The following is a 16,708-nucleotide window of genomic DNA, read 5'->3' as shown; positions in this document are numbered from 1 at the left end:
AGAAGTAACATTTGTAACATCTCTCATGTGGTTGCACTTTTAGCTAACATCATTATGGGTATAACGACCCTCATTCACCAAGCAATATTGAATTCTGAAAACAAAGCTACAAATTCAAAGAGAAGATCAAGAATTCATTGAAGATAGTATGCTCTTATATAATATGCGAGAAATGAAAGATTGTCAAAGCATCAGAAATATGCCTCATAAAGTCATTAAAAGTGACAGAAAATTAAAACTCGTCTTCATGCTATACTTCTCCAGCACCCCCCACCTACTCATGTGAGTAAAATTTGAAGTGGCTGTGGTACTGTTGGGGCACCTTTTGCTCAAACATTTGGCTTCAACACTGTGTGATACTGGCCCTGGAGCCAGCTAGGGTCTTACTTCTCTGGCTTCAGATCTCGGTAGATGATGCCCAGACTGTGGAGGTGGTCCAGGGCCAGGGCCAGCTCAGCGAGGTAGAACTTGACATCCTCTTCTGTAAACATCACCTACAGACAGACAAACAGATACAGTGAGACACAGAGTCAGACATTATATAGATGATGACTGGCGGGGGAGGGAACATACCGAATGTTCCACCCGAAGGGTTTGAAATGCTATTGAGGGAGGTTATAAGTCCCGAGACGAAGTCGAGGGACTTATAGCCTCCCGAAATAGCATTTCAAACCCTGAGGGTGGAACGTTTGGTACATGTTCCCGACAACAAAAGTCATCATCTGTTATATTATATGGGTTAGTCAAATACGTCAACGTCAACCACCAAAGATCGTAGAGATTCAGTGTACTTACGCGTAGCTAGCGTAGCCCGACCAGACGCTGTTAACGCAGTGCGATACAACAACGACTGGGCTGTGTACGATCTTTGCAACCACCAGCATGCATGCAGCAGAGCACAACGCACTCGATCGCTCGCTCACACAGAGCCAAATTCACTGTGTGCGCGTGGGTGGCCGGTTCGCAGTCCGCGGTCCTAGGCCTTCTGTCATTTGTTATGTGAAAATGTTCTCCCATGGAAGAACATTACCATGAATGTTCGCCCATGGGCGAACATAACAAATGTACCTCCATCATGTGACTCTGTTTAGCCAATCACTAACCGGTATTTGACTAACCCATATAATATAAAGCTATGTGACTACATAAAGACTATGACAGACAGACAAACAGACAGACAAACAGACAGACAGACTCAACTGACTGACTGATCAACAGACAAACTGAAACCAAAAAAAAAGTCAGACATGTGAGCACAATAAAAACTAACATACAGGAAGACATTCACAGACATTCACAGACAAAAGCAAACGAGTAGACAAAGAGACAGTCAGACACAGAGACAATGACAACAGCTACTGATCAGATCATCATGGAACTTCTAGCAGGTTGAGGGGGGGGGGGTGGGGGTGGGGGCTTTTCATCATGCACTTTGTCAGAGATTTTTTCTGACAAATTTGATCTCGGCTGATCAGATGCAAGGATTTCAGCAGCTTACAACAGTTTGTCAGAAAAAATATCTGACGAAATGCTTGATTGAAATGCCCCACAAGTGTGCTGCCACAGACAAGTACTCTTTGCAAAGTTTGAAGTAACTCAATGGCGATTCATCTGCACTACCTTGAGCAACCTCTGTTTCCAAACTTAGCAAATTAAACAAAAATAGGTTCATACACACAAATTGCATATATTTTTGTGCCTACAAAGAGAGATTTGAATACTAACAAAATCACTTCACAAATGGGACACTGCCAGTTGCACACTTTCATAAGTTGTCATCTAAAAGGACTCAGGAAAAAAACCCAATAATCCAACAGATATCTAAAAGTTAATTGCTTGCGTCTACTGTCAAACATTCTGCTTGCCATGGATATCAGATGAGCAGTCACGTAACATTTTCCTGCGCGCCGCCACGAGATAACAGGAGGAGAGCCGGTGACATCGTAATGATCGCACTCGACCCTCGGCAACAAAAAACTGCGCTGGGCCGGTGCTACATCTACCCAGCCAATCTCATTTTCAATTCCAACCGTGACGAGACCCAGGGGGATCCTAAACACTGCGGATCATGAAAGCCGATATTATCGCACTCTGCCGACGAAGGACAGCCGTGTGTGTGTGTGGGGCTGGTTTTAGCGCATACATTTCCTCCTCCAGCGCTTTTTAATTTTTTTTTTAATCGCAAAATGATATCTCCTGGATTCAATTAGACCACACTCACCTCCTTAGACAATCTTGTGAAGAGGTCTCCTCCTTTCAAAAAGTCTAGGATGAGGTACAATTTACCCTCAGTTTGGAATGCTGTATAGAGAGAACGATAGATGGAAAACGGAAAAATTTATGTGCATTGATTCAAAGTATGATAGAGGGGGAAAGAGTTCTTTATGACAGGAAGAGTTCATAATGATTCCTTTATGACTATCTGGCAGCTGTAGTAGGTACATGTACACCATGCGACAGCCTCAGACCATACAACAATGAAATACATTTTTATTTAGCTAGCTACAATCTGATAAGATTATAATAATAATACAGATAATTAAACAACCACTGAATGTACAAAATCAATTCAGACAACACACAAGCTGATTCACTGGTCTCTATTCTTTGAAAAGTAGATCACATACAGCTGTACAGACATCTTGCATAACGATAACCAGAGGTTTTACATATCACATTAAAATATTCTAGGAAGGACATCATTATGGCAAATTCTCCTTCTGCACTCATCACTAAATAGCCATGAACAGCAGAGGGAGGGGTACAACTTGCACCTCATGTCTCTTCACCATGTACGTAACAGCCTGGGATAATCCACAGTTCAGCGATGATATACAGACCTTGCCATGAACATCTCAATTATACCGTCAACCACAACACAACACCAAGTAATGTTATTTCCTTTGTGCTTGCCTATTGTAATCAGGATGAGGTATATGACCTTCATCGGACTACAGAATGACATTCTGGTACTATATTGTATATCTAGTGCCACAGTCAGGTAAACTCTGGAGATGATAATGGCTATTTGATACTCCTGATTCCTTCCTTTCATTGAGACATCACGCATATAGGGAGAGTATCCGCCTTTGGCCACTTTCACATAAAATCATGAACTTCTTTTTGAAAGCTGGAACTGAAAGCACCAATTATGCAGGAAATGGAATTTGAAATTTCTGGTTTTGAATGCATGTTGATACAGAAATGGAGAATGGACATGATATCTGAGAAAAGAATATAAAACAATAAAGAAAACAATGAGAAAAGAGTTCAATGCAATACTACAAGCATACTAACTTCTTGGTACACCTGTAGTTGTGCATTTGAAATGGCCTACCAATGCTAATGTCCCAATGCACAGGAAGATTGTCCAACTTCAGTATACTTCAAAGGTGCGATACTGAGTATTCCAAACATGGTTGCATTACCTTTCCCACAATGATAGAAGTTAAATATATAAATGATAAATCAATTCTGATTCCTTGAAATCACATTTCTCTACAAGAAACTACCCTCTCCCTTTCAAAAACAGACCCACACAATTTCCTTAGATTCCTCGCAATGATATGGGTCATTTTAGAACAAACTTGCATGATCATACAGTATCTGGCAGATGATAAAATGACGTGTAGGAATGAGGTGTTGTTTTTGTCAGTTGAGATGCAATACTAGATCTAACTCCACAAATGCTATAAAGTGTTGATGTCTTTCTTGCACCTGAGTGAATCTTTAGAGGTATTCATCAGGCTTTAATCAAGACACTATATCCCACAAGCACCCCCTGTCACTGACTTGTGCAGGCCCTTGCTCATGTCTGACCTACACAGATCCTCATTATTTGACTACAGGTGTACATCCAAAGGGCAGTTTACATCTACAACTCCCAAGCCTCCATCCCAAATTCTGCAAACATCTCCAATATCCACAGCTTTTCGCTGGACGGTTGATTACGGTTTACATCAACTCAAGCTTGTCCCTTACCCATGGAGAGCTGGTTGGATCAAATTGAGAGGCAAACAACATCATCTCATCAAGGCATTGTCAGCTGAGAAGCACAAGAGCATAAATCCTGAGCAGAGTGTATGTAATTAATGTCCTTCTTGTTCTAAACCGGGGGTATTTTGTTATTGACTTTTGCAGCACGTATTGTTTTTAAAGGAGACTAAGACAGCATTTATGGCATAGAGAACAAGTCTGTCCCGAGAAATTGCCATCTAAAGACTGAATCGTTTTTAAAACTGAAATGGTTTGAAATTACACTATACATATATCAGGCACAGAGTGACATTATGAAAATCCCTTGTGCAATTAAAAAAGAAAGAAAAGGTTTTTGAACCGCAAGGCAATTAACAAACCAAAAGTGTGATGTGGCTAGCAGTGTGCAATAGCACATTTCCTACCCAGACACACTAGAATGACATAAATTGCAAGCTGAGAGTGAAATCAAAAATTCTAATCCATGTTCCATCGGACCCCCCTACTCAATATGAAAGGCAGCCACGAGGGGGAATATGGAGGAGATCCATCTCATATACTTTGGATGGTTCATTTTCGAGCGGCTTGTAATAACGGGTGAGGGCATGAGGACGAATATCGATTGGAGCTGAACCCTCTCTGCGGAGAACGAACGACACTGCCCGATGGGCCAATCAGACTAAGGCAGATCAAGTTGTCCAATCAAATGGAACTCAATTACCGGAGAGATTTGCGAGAGCCGTTTTTTAAAAGAGTCTTCAGTTTCCACGAGGGAACTGGGTGGGTACAAATCATGGCAACCCCTTCCTAATCCTGCACATCACCACAACCAGTGTAATATACATCAGGACAAGCACGCCTGAGGAATATACAATCGGGCATTACTGGCATGTAATAGCATTATGCATAAGGGCAGCCCTTGCCCTAGTATCAAGGTTACGGTGCATTGTAACATGGCGTGAGTCACGTACACGGTGCAGTTTTACCCCCTTTATACGAATACATTTGGCTATTTTGTGCCTAAAATATGAATAGCTTACTTCATTGTATTTGATCATCTGTTACCTTTTACCCATGATTACTGTAGTACATTTAGGATATGTTGTCAAGCTGTAGAAAAATTTATGTCATAAAGCATTTATGTAACGCTCATATCATCGTGTTCCAAAAATAGAACCCTCAAAATGAAATGTAATCAAGTTCATGAAATGATCAATGGAAACAAGAAGGGGAAAAACACATTAGGTTGACTTTGTGCATGAGCAACACAAAATCCACTCATACCAGGAATATTATGTGTTATTACTTAACTGTCATCCAGCTTTATAATCATATCAAAGACATTCAGCCCCTGTGTAATGTTAAGAGTCATATTTTCATGAGAACCCACTGCCACTAACAGTGCTTTTTAGAGCTCTGTGGCATGTACCCAGAAAAGGTTTTTGTTTTGTTTTTTTGTTTTGTTTCTGTTTTTGTTTTTTGTTTTTTTGTTTTGTTTTGTTTTTTGTTTTGTTTTGTTTTTGTTTTTGTTTTTGTTTTTGTTTTTTTTTTTTGTGGGGGTGTTTTTTGTGTTTTTTGTTTTAAATTAGAAAGACTTAAAGGGGACCTTGAGGCAAAGGAAGACTACTGTTTATCCGTTTTGGCTTTACAAAGACAAGCCAATGAAATATCTACAGCATGCCTATGATTTCTGTGAAGAGAAAACCAAGAAATGATTGCTAGTCTTTAAGGAATCTACTGAGGATATGAATTTGGTGTGTGACTTTCGGCTGGTGTTTTAATGATAAGCCTAAGTTCAATGCATTAATTGCTTCTATATCATTGTGTCCGCCGTATCGATACTGTTACAGGAGATTTTGAGAGTTTAATGGCCGTGCTTGTATATAACCCATTCTCTCATCTCTGAGTGCTAACAAACGTTGTCCTATTTTAGAGTTGGTGTGAAACTTTGAAATGGAAACAGTTGTGATATATGTTTGGGTTTGAATGTAAAGTTTATTCATGTCTTCCATGCCCCTCTTTGTTGCAAAAACTCACTTTTCAGCATATCGGGGCTAGTAGGAAGCATTAATGCATGCAACCTTTAATGGGATCATATAGTTTTGGTTGAGACCTAATTTCACGCTTCTAACATTTTTTGGTGAGATAATGAGAAACCTATGAAATATGAAAGAGCATGTAATTCCATGAGGAATTCAATGATTATTTGATGAAAATTGGTTTTGAAATGACTGAGATATCCAAACAGAATGATTGTAATAAAATGTGGCACCCACCTTTCATTACGATGGCTTTATTTCACTTTGTTTTTTGGATGTTCCAGTCATTCCAAACCCGATTTTCATCAAATAAACTTTGAAGTCCTCTAAAATGGTATGCTCTGTATTATTTCATGAGTGTTTTCTTGGTATCTCGCAAAAAGTTAAAAGCCCAATTCTCATCTCCTACAATACTGTACTATCCCTTTAAACATCTCTACAAATTTAAGTTAAACTTGATCAAGAAATTGCTACGATATCAAAGCTCCGTGCTTTGGGAAGACAGTTCCACCGATTTTGAGACATCACGCAAGAGTAGGATAATTGTAGAGATATGCCTCACTACAAGATTTGATGGGTTTTAGAAAAATACACACAAACACACACACACACAGAGCTGTGACCGTAACATTTCAAGTTATTCTTTCCCACTTTGAGAATCTCAAATAATCCTGTTGCTAGGCAACACTGCTCAATTTGCAAGTTTGCAACCATGCATTCTGTCCCTGCAAGAGAAAACGGTGCAGTGTCATTACAGAGTAAAGAAAACACACAGAAAAGTAGGGGGAAAGTAGAGATCAAATCTGAGCCGAGGTAATTCCTCTCGTTTCTTGATCAACTCGTGAATATTGAAGGTGGGATGGGGTGGGAAAGAGAGAGATAGAGAGTGGGGAAACTTATCAAGGAGATGAAAATTTAACCGCCTACGTCTACATGTACTTGGCACGAATTTTGCAGTGGCAAAAAGCTACTCTGATATCAGCCACATTTCAGATGCGCTTGCCACACTGCACGTGTCTGCCTTCTCTTCTCAGTGCATTATACTTAATTAAAAAAAAAATCTGCTATTTTTGTGATTGATGCACTTCCAGTCAATTTATGGATGCAATTTGATGTAAACAAAAATAGATGCACGCATTTGATTAACTTATGGAGGATATCTCCAAGACAACAACAAACGATTAGCTGCATCCATCTAACAATTGTCCCATTTATCTTTTCTTGCATGCATTTTCCACTGTCTTGTCATCATCACGGCAGGCGAAAAAAGTCATGTCTGTGTAACTTGCATGACATAACTTCTTGATGGCAGGGAAGTTCCTTGCACTGGCAAATAAATAGATGATAAATAGATTATAAAAGTAAGGTAAAAAAGATATGGAGAGTTACAGAATCTTGCTGGGAATTTTTAAATACTAAACACTATATTCATGCTAAAAACGTGTCCCTGCACATAGTGAGTCATCATTTGTATGCAGAAGTATGTGTGACAATTAATCTCTGCTGAATGCTGAATGTGGCAACATTCAGAGCTTGCCCCTTATGTTGCTTCTGGATGAAGTGTGCATATGGTACAATGTATGTCTTCTAATTGCGAACTGGGACTTGAATTGGAATCCCCTGGGATAAGCTCTGGTTCTGGTCACTCCAAAGAAGTCTCTTAACGAATTCTTGATATGGAGTCTGAAGATTTTCTTTGAAGTCTCTGGTCTAATTTTCCACAGTGAAACAACTGCCTGCCCTTCCAAGCCCTCATTTCAAATGCCACAGAGATATCTTTTCATGGCGGGTCTTCAGTGACACAAAGACCCGCGACCATCCTTTCTCTGTACCATCCCAAATCCTGTTATGATATAGCTGGTATTCCCTATATTGGTACAACAAGGCCATGGATGAGCCGTACAGAGCACATGTATGTTATCTCACAGAGTCGCCAGACTGTACCTTACAAGATTCCATCAGCCGCAGAGCAATCACAAAGCCAACTTCATCCATTTCATTTCCTGCTGGCAGAAGCCGTCTCTCTATCCTTCCTTTCACACGTATCGAGCATGCTTAGATTTGAAACACGATTGTAAATACGCATCACTAGAATAGTGTTTCAAACTAAGGCATTCCTGCCATGTGAATGCATACTGGGATCTCGTAGGGTGATTTGATTCGTAATTACTTTCGTGTTTCAAGTGACAGTCCGGAGGTGTTTTCCAATCACATTTTGCCAGAATTTAGCAGTGAAACGACCATGTGCTTTGACTATAGTGCGAGCATTTGAGGAGTGCAGTCTTTCTACAGAAGTGGGTGAAAGATAACCATAACTGACTTCCAATTGTGTTCTGGGGGCAGAGCTTACGGTGATCTTTCACCCATTTCTGTAGAAAGACCGCACTCCTCAAATGCTCCCACTACAGTCAAAACGCGCACTACTTACAGTTCAAGAGTTTGTTGGGAACTTGGAAAGAAGCCAAAACTCCCCTTCTCGCTCTGAAATTCAAAACATTAGAATCTGTGAGGCATTCCTCGGTCGTGTGAACGAAATATAATTCGAATCGTAATTGCAATCATGTTTGTAATTCAGCATTCAAATTCAGCACTCTTGGTACGTGTGAAAGCAATGTCTCTCTCAAACTCTCTCCTACTCCATCTCTTTCTTTCTCTCTCTCTCTCTCTCTATCCGTCTGATATTACAACCCAGACGCCGTGGCTGGGGACAGCTCCTTGTACCTTCAATACCTATTTGCACTTGCCGTAGCATTTATATCAGTCTTGATGCAAGACTAATTCCCCCTAGGGCAAGTCTACCCATCTGTTACCTTGGAGCATGAACAACAGATAGTCTCCCCCAAGACTACTGTTGATTTTGAATGGAGGATATTGTGCATGGGAAAGAAACAAAGAGAGAAAGAGAAAGGGATAGTGAGAGAAAGAAAGACAGAACGAGAGACATAGAGAGGAGAAAGAGACATAAAGAGACAAAAAAGGAGAAAAAGAAAAGAAGAGAGAAAAAATGAGAAGCCAGAAGCAAAGGCGTAAGAGCCTGGTTAATTGTTGTCAAATATACACAGGTGACATCACATTTGGTCAGACACTAGCAACTGTCTACTTTGTCAAATGTCAGCTCGCCTACAAGCACTCTAAAACAAACCATGGGTACTGCCCAGCCCTTGATGACTGTGCATGATGGTACATACTAGTGGGTTTCACACGGATGCAAATGGGCAAGATACAAATCTCCAGATCTGCATCATATAAATATTCCACTGAATAGCGTGATCAGCATCGCGATCAAAATCGCGAGAAATCCTGCAATTGTTTTAGAACATTCGCAATAATTTGAGAAATGGTGCCTTATCGAACCACGGCATGTGTGTGAATGCTACAGCAAAAAAGTGCACATATTTTTATGTGTGTGTGTGTGTGTGTGTGTCCTCTCATTCAAAATACACATGAATGAACAATACACGAACACAAGGGCATGGGTCACCGTTTCAGTAGATTGCAGGCATGCATAGTTCAGTCGACAAATTATCACCATCAGCCATTAGCGGAATATTTTGCTGTCCTTCTGAACTGGAACAAAAAACATGCGGATATGGATCGTAATGGTCAATCCCACTATTTTGTCTGTATGAATGTGATTACGAGTGTACCACTTCGACCACTATCTAGGAGTGGCCAACATGGAAGCCCTATATCTGATGGCTGGAGTGGTGGGCATGAAAAACTACCACATCCCTGGTGATATTACAGATACAATTTGTATTCACCTTGCCGGATGTCTGTGTAAATCACACCTGTAAATATTCCCTACAGGGAAATGCCTTAAGGGGAAAAAATAAATAAATAAATGAGTTAAATTCATGAGAATACAACACTTTCAGATTCAAAGTGCTATATGTTCTTGTTCCACAGAATAAGATTTCTGTTAGTTTGAAAATCACTTTCTTTTCACACCTATAACAATCATGATTGACAATTTTACAAACCTGAGACTATACAATCACATGCATTTTTGTCTTTGCAATTCTTTCACTGTATATCATATTTTGTGACTTACTTCTCAGTGACTGATGTAATTTCACTAGAATGGAGTTGTATTGATGACACTGTGTAATACACATCATTAGATTATTACCCAGATGTGACAGGCACTATAAGAAATGAATCAGTTTATCCTAACTTTACTAAACTTTCTGTTCATTTTTGCACCTGGAACATTTACTTTGTTTCTGCCCATACTGGACTATGTTATTACATGGTTATGAATTTTGCAACATTTCATATAAAATTTTCAACCATATCATCCTTTTCATACAGTTCTTTTATTTTTAGTCTCAAATCTAGTATTGCTCCCACCCCCACCCCCCCCAAAAAAAAGGAGAAAAAAAAAACCTCCACTCTGAATCCACATTGTATTATCCTGTAAGGGACCCCATATGTGCGTGCTTAAAATGTCAAAATATACGACAATAACAACTTATTATCACATTTTTGACAAATATATTGCTTGTAACATTTCTTTCACAGCAACAAAACAAAAAAATCCATATATCTTTTCCATCATATCATCCTTTACATAAAGTTTTTTTTTGGTTTTTTTTTTAAAGTTTCATATCTGGTATTGTTCCTCCCCCTCATAAAACAACAACTGTACTTTAAATACATTGTCTTATCCTGCAGAAGACCCACATGTGTGTGCCTGTAATGTCAAAATACAACAATAAAAACTACATGATCAAATTTTTGACAAATTCACTGCTTGTTTGTAACTTTTCTTGCGCAGCATATAACAGTCCCAGTTGTACATTCTCACATCCTCATGGACAGATTCTAGCAAGTGTAGTCTTCACTAAGTTTTTAATACCTCAGGTTAGTAACGCCTAAGCCCACATGTTGAATGCTGTCTGTTGATTAACAATTAAAAACAATTCAGTTTAAAAAAAGAAGTTCAGAAATATAATTCATGGAAAGCCTGACCTGTTTTCAGCATGTAAGGCAGTGAATACGGGGAAGTGTTATTGTTTACATGTACAAGCGAGGGATTAATATTTCATGACTTCTATTTTCAGATGATGTGCCTGTTTCTTTGGCTGAAAGACTATCCAGCGTGAGCGGAAGGGAACCCATGCAGAACAGTGTCATATCCTCCCAGGAGAAATTAGATTCTTCGAAGGCAAGAACATTCTCTTTTTTTTACTCTCTGTCTTTTTAATCTCTCTTCCGATGGTAGCAGGACATCCCAACTTTTATCTGAATTACCATAAGTGCACATCCCCACCTACGACTCGTCTCGTATACACTGACAGCAGCAAAACGTCTCCATCCTCTAGAACTGCAATACACCGTCCCAAAGTGCGAGTCTGTTGCAAACGACTCGTTGCGCTGGGCACACCGGCACATCAGTCCGATGGATCATTAACGCCACATTGTGCCGCGCATGCCGTGCAGACAGTCAATTCTTCACAGAGCAGGATGCCGAAATCATGTGACACACAAAACATTTAGATGACGATGGTGCCCTTGTACTTTCGCCCAGTGTGCTCGGCCTGGCCTGGCCTGGCCTGTCAGCTTGGATTCTGATTGATTGAGGTAATGCACAATTTCCCTGTTTGCCGGCCAACTCAAATTCCATGCCCGGCAGGAGCTGATTTCTAGCTTCACCACAGAGCTCTACCTTCCCAATGAAATAACATGAGATAAGCAATGCCAACTTGTGGCTAGATGAGTAAGAAAAGGAATCATTGCAGACAGCAAGAATTCTCTAATACAATTGTCATCCTTTCCATTTTGATGGCTTTTTTTTGTGTGGTACACACCATTTTGGTAAGATACAATCATTTCTTCTGGCATGTTTACAGATGCCGTCTAGACAGGGTCTGCAATGTGCGAGACTAGGCAGGCTCAAGTTCGAGCAGACTTCGATTGTGATGAGACATATGAACACCTGAACACAAGAGATGCCATCTCCTCATATTCTTCACAAACTCGTCAAGTTTGAATGATGGCAGTCTTGGGAACTGGCATCCTTTCTTTCTCTCCGCCCTTTATATCACATCACACACTACAATGCCAATGTACTTGCCACTCCCCTCACTGGGTCTAAATTGAGCTGGTTGGTTTAAATCTACTTCTGACAATATGAAAATAGCTGCATTCTCCTTTGCTCTAGTAAACTTCTGTTTATTTTTTTCTTTTTCTTTTTGTTCTATTTCTTATAGGTAGGGTATTTCCATTGAAATAAAGAAGAATGTGACCACCACAGTACCAAACAAGAAATGAGAAACAGCATGGATAAGTCACATGTTTTGGTCTTTTTTTTTTTTTTTTTTAAGTTCATGATAATAGCATCGAAGATTGTCAGTAAAGACAATACATGTTCCCTTGTAGCATATTGGTAAACATGTACTACATTCATGCAATGTTTACGAAGAGGGCAAACATTAAGCAAGGCACTCCAAAATGAGGCTTTCAGAACACCGGAAGGGTGGGTGGGTGGGGGGAGAAAGTAGCATGTCTAAAACATGGATATAAAGTCATATGAAATGGGGCTGGCTGGCAATGTACTACACTTGTACCATCTTGATCAGATGTGAAACAACTCTCAGGAAACCTCTTATAGTATGGCTCCAGCCTAATGCATAGTCATTCCCATGGGGACAGGGCAACGCATTTGATCCGCATTTTTCGTGTGTCGTTCAGTCAGCATCAATTTTGGCAGCTCAAAGCGGGTCTTTCCTGTTTTTCTCTTTCCCCCTTCCGATGACATTCTCCACCAGACATAGAAAGGGCCCTGGGGAGAGGGCCATCTTACATCTTGGTTAAAAAGAACAAGAACAAGAACAGATCCATAAATGCTCGAGTCAAATCAATCAGGTGGAATTCCATTTGCATGTTATTGAGTTATCTCACATAACATCAGTTTGGACACTCACGACAACAACAATAACAGCAACAATGACAACGACAACAACAACAACAACAACAAAAGGACAAAAAAAAAATTTAGGGCTTGGTCACACAATAGTGTCTCCTCATATGTTTGCCAGGAGGAAGTTGCACTATATGTAACTTCACATGTTCAAAGGGACAATGGTGCAATACTATGACTGCAGTGCACTGTCTACTGAGAGGCCTCTGCTTCCTACACAATCAGTATATCTGCCCTGCGTTCATACAGTCCTTCATTTCAATCACATCAAGTTCTCTGAACTCGATCATTAACCCTGATGATTGACCTTTAACCCTCTGTGCACAGATGAAAAAAAAAAATATCCAAATTTATTTCTATCCAAAATTCCAAGTTACATTCCAACTGGATCTTCCCAGCTGGTGTCACTGTTGGAAAATTGTGTTTTTAGCTGAAGCTCAGCTACACGTACCTTTAACTACACTCCACCATTTCAGGCCAATATTGTTTCTTGATTTATTTTCTTCGTCTGCTTTCATCAAAATCTTCTTCAAAATTTTTATTCAAATAATTCATATTAAACTACAAATATTTTTCTTTGTGTCATTCCTTCCAGATTAATTTCAACTACCTTTGCAGAATTCACTCAGTATATGAAGTATTGATCAGCCTAATGTATCAAGTAGTAGCACAAGGCACTGGCATGGTTTAGACTGAGAAGAACTAACTTTTTCTGAGAGAATTTCTTTTTACCCTAAACATGTTAATGTTTAATATGTTGTGTAGTTTAAACAGTAGTGGTCTAAACTGAATAGTGCTTATGGGATGGGAGTGCTAAAAATATCATTTTAATGCATCACAGCATTAAAGATTAATGTGATAAACCCTACAGCATACATCTCACTGGCAAGCACAAGTGAGTTATCTACACATCGTTGCTCAATTCTTTCCATTAGTGTTTCGTAATAAAAGGAATCTCAATTCAGCATAACTTTCACGTTTTGTATCACACTCAGCAAACTTTCAGGTACTGTCAACACCATTATTTTCACGCGATTAAATTTTCCAGCTGAGTGGCTCAAACACACATTAGTGGTTTCTTGATTTCACGATACGCAATTGCCTACTCGTATATTTTTCTACCACTTCAAAAAAAAAAAGAGAGAGAATTTGATTTGACATTTCAATGCATGAACATCGATGTACTACTTTACAGCACAGCAGGCATAAAAAATGTGTGTGCATCATACCTCACTCTAGACAATTACACATTAAACAAGTTTACACAATTGATTACAGTAGAGCCACAAACGATCCATTTGAATAAACAGCCTGCAGACAGCTACTGCCATGCACACTTGCACACACTCAAATGAATACTAGGAAACGACACACACCATACTACTGTAATGTTAGTCATTCAGCAGCTGATGAAGAGCATGATTCAATCTGCTAAAAATGTGTGTAAAAAATCAAGAAGATATTTTCACTGGTTTTAGAACTTGCACGAGCTACAAAATAGCCTGAAATTCGCAGAAAACATATTAATGTACCATTTGCGAAAATCAATGAAATATCCATCGGGGCAATCAAAAGCTACCCTTGGTGACAGGGGGGCATTCTTGTATGCTGTGCACACCAAAATTATGGAATAATCTCCCTCTGTTTGTGAGGCAAGCAGCCAAAGTTAATGAACTTAAGACTACGTTAAAAACTCATCTTGCTACTTATGTTTGAATAATGCATGTTATGATTATTACTTTCTGATGCGCAGTAGAGTATATCATCACAGTACCTGCACAATATAAATGTCCTTTATTATTATCATAATTACGGCAAATATTTCCACATTTACAATATCTGTTGCTGTCGCCACACTGCGCCTATGTCATGACGGGGTGCTACACTCCCACTTGCCCATTAGCCAGAGACACTCACTACATGTATAGGGCAAGTGATACGAATTTGCACTTGTCCAATCAGGCAAGAGAAAGAAACCTCTTCTGTAGTATTCTGCCTGAGAATTTCTCTTTACAAATAGATACCAGCAGAAAAAACACACATAAAATCTGCATACCCATATATACTGTATAATTATACAACACTATCTTTTGGAACCAGTACCAGTACACTTCCTTTCTAATACATTTCCCGTCCAAATTCCACTGTGTAATACTCCAGCATTTAAAGGTTGGGGAATTTCCCTCTTGATTTATCTCCTGCTCTGTGATGAGATAAGGGGAAAAATTCACTACAAATAGAAATTTGAACAGTAGAAACATATTCCAAAGTCCAATAGTACAACTGGTTTCTCTCGTACTAGTATCATGTAAACAGTAGTGTAAAGAGAAATAAGATGCCTGTAGTGTAGGATTACCAACCTCTGCTGATAAAACAAAACACAACAAAAAAATTGATGGGCAAAAAAAAAGATGAAGTTACTAAATGGCCAAAAAAAAAATGCATATGATTTGTTGTATGCATGCAAAATGAAATTAAAACATACAATTTCCCCAATCTCTTTTTTTTCCTTAGATTTTAGATGAAGGAAAACTTTTCTAAATATCATGAGAACATCCTAGTTGGCAGCTCGGGCAATCTGATATTACCACATCACCTGCACACATCCATTCTTGTCCCGTATGCAAATACCACATCCCACGAGTATAAGCCGAGACTTTAGGCACAGAATACCATTACCGGTATGAGGGGATTTACGACGGATACACTGGCAAGACCTGGAGAGGCCTCAGACTGATTCACCTCAAAATTACTGCCAGAATGAGATGTCATTCTATTGGCTCGAGTACCCTCAGACAGTTACAAGACATAAATTGGAAACTCTGGCATTTTAGAGTGGGCCGTAATGGCGGAACACACAATGTGCTTAAATTGGCCCCCTGTAACACTTTATTCCTTCCTTTGCCACCAGAGTAACCTGCTTGACTCTCTGCCCAATTTCCTTATTCAAAGGGGGTTAAAGGTCAATCATTCAGGTCAAGGGTCAAAAAGTCATACTCAATGTAAAGTGATCCGAATGAGAAGGTGAAAACAAACAGAGTGAGCCAAGTGGTTGACGAACATTAGAGAAAACTATTGAATGGGGATTTGATGAAAACTTCTTCAGGGCTGTATTCTGCACAGAGTTGTTTTGCCATACAAACATTGCCAAATGGTGGAATCCAAGTTAAAGAGTCAATATAAAAGGCACCTGCAGAAATGACCTTCACTGAAATGACTGCTGTTGCCATGGCAGCAGAAGGGCAACAACCAACTGGCTGAAAGCATGTCTTGTTGTGCAGCAGCAAGAGCTCTGATTGGAACATCAAAAGTTCATACCATCTTTTGAAATATATGTATGCCTGTTTTGCACTATGTGAATAATTCTTGCATAAAGATGTGATCCTCTTTAAAGGTATTAGCCCACATTTGTAAACCTGCAGCAATTGGTCTCATAGTTAGCATGGAGTTTGGGTATGATTGCAGTAACACCTGTGCAAAATTTTGTTCCAATTAGTCCATTACTTTCATAAAAATAAACGAAAATGCACCGTATGCATGCGTATAACGCTAGCTAGCTCCGGTCCACGTACGTACTACATGCATGCATGCGATACATGTGTAAGTTACATGTACGTAGCTAGCCCGCGCTCGTAATTCGATTTTGGGTCGGGTTGACCCGGTTTGAAAATTGATTTTAAAACGATGATTTTCTCTCTTTTATCGAATGGTATAGACAAAGAGCAACAGGTGAGGTATGTTACTGTTATAACTTGTACTTAAAGTCATA

The 16,708-nt window shown here is 39.5% G+C and overlaps 1 protein-coding gene across 1 annotated transcript in view; it reads right to left on the bottom strand.

The window, feature by feature from the left end:
• Positions 1–16,708, bottom strand: part of LOC139737141 (ribosomal protein S6 kinase 2 beta-like) — a 115,309-nt gene that overhangs the window by 20,167 nt on the left and 78,434 nt on the right. The window contains exons 6-7 of the mRNA XM_071647819.1: positions 2,222–2,301; positions 388–494 (exon numbers count right to left, since the gene is read on the bottom strand). Of these exons, the coding sequence (XP_071503920.1) occupies positions 388–494; positions 2,222–2,301 (187 nt within the window). The remainder of the gene's footprint in view (positions 1–387; positions 495–2,221; positions 2,302–16,708) is intronic.

The sequence above is a fragment of the Diadema antillarum genome, unplaced genomic scaffold (genome assembly GCF_040938485.1).
Source record: "Diadema antillarum isolate AM-2024a unplaced genomic scaffold, OU_Dant_1.0 seq00000682_RagTag, whole genome shotgun sequence".
NCBI classification, from domain to species: domain Eukaryota; kingdom Metazoa; phylum Echinodermata; class Echinoidea; order Diadematoida; family Diadematidae; genus Diadema; species Diadema antillarum.
The sequence above is the reverse complement of the archived record's forward strand: the minus strand, read 5'-3'. Positions and strand labels throughout refer to the sequence as shown.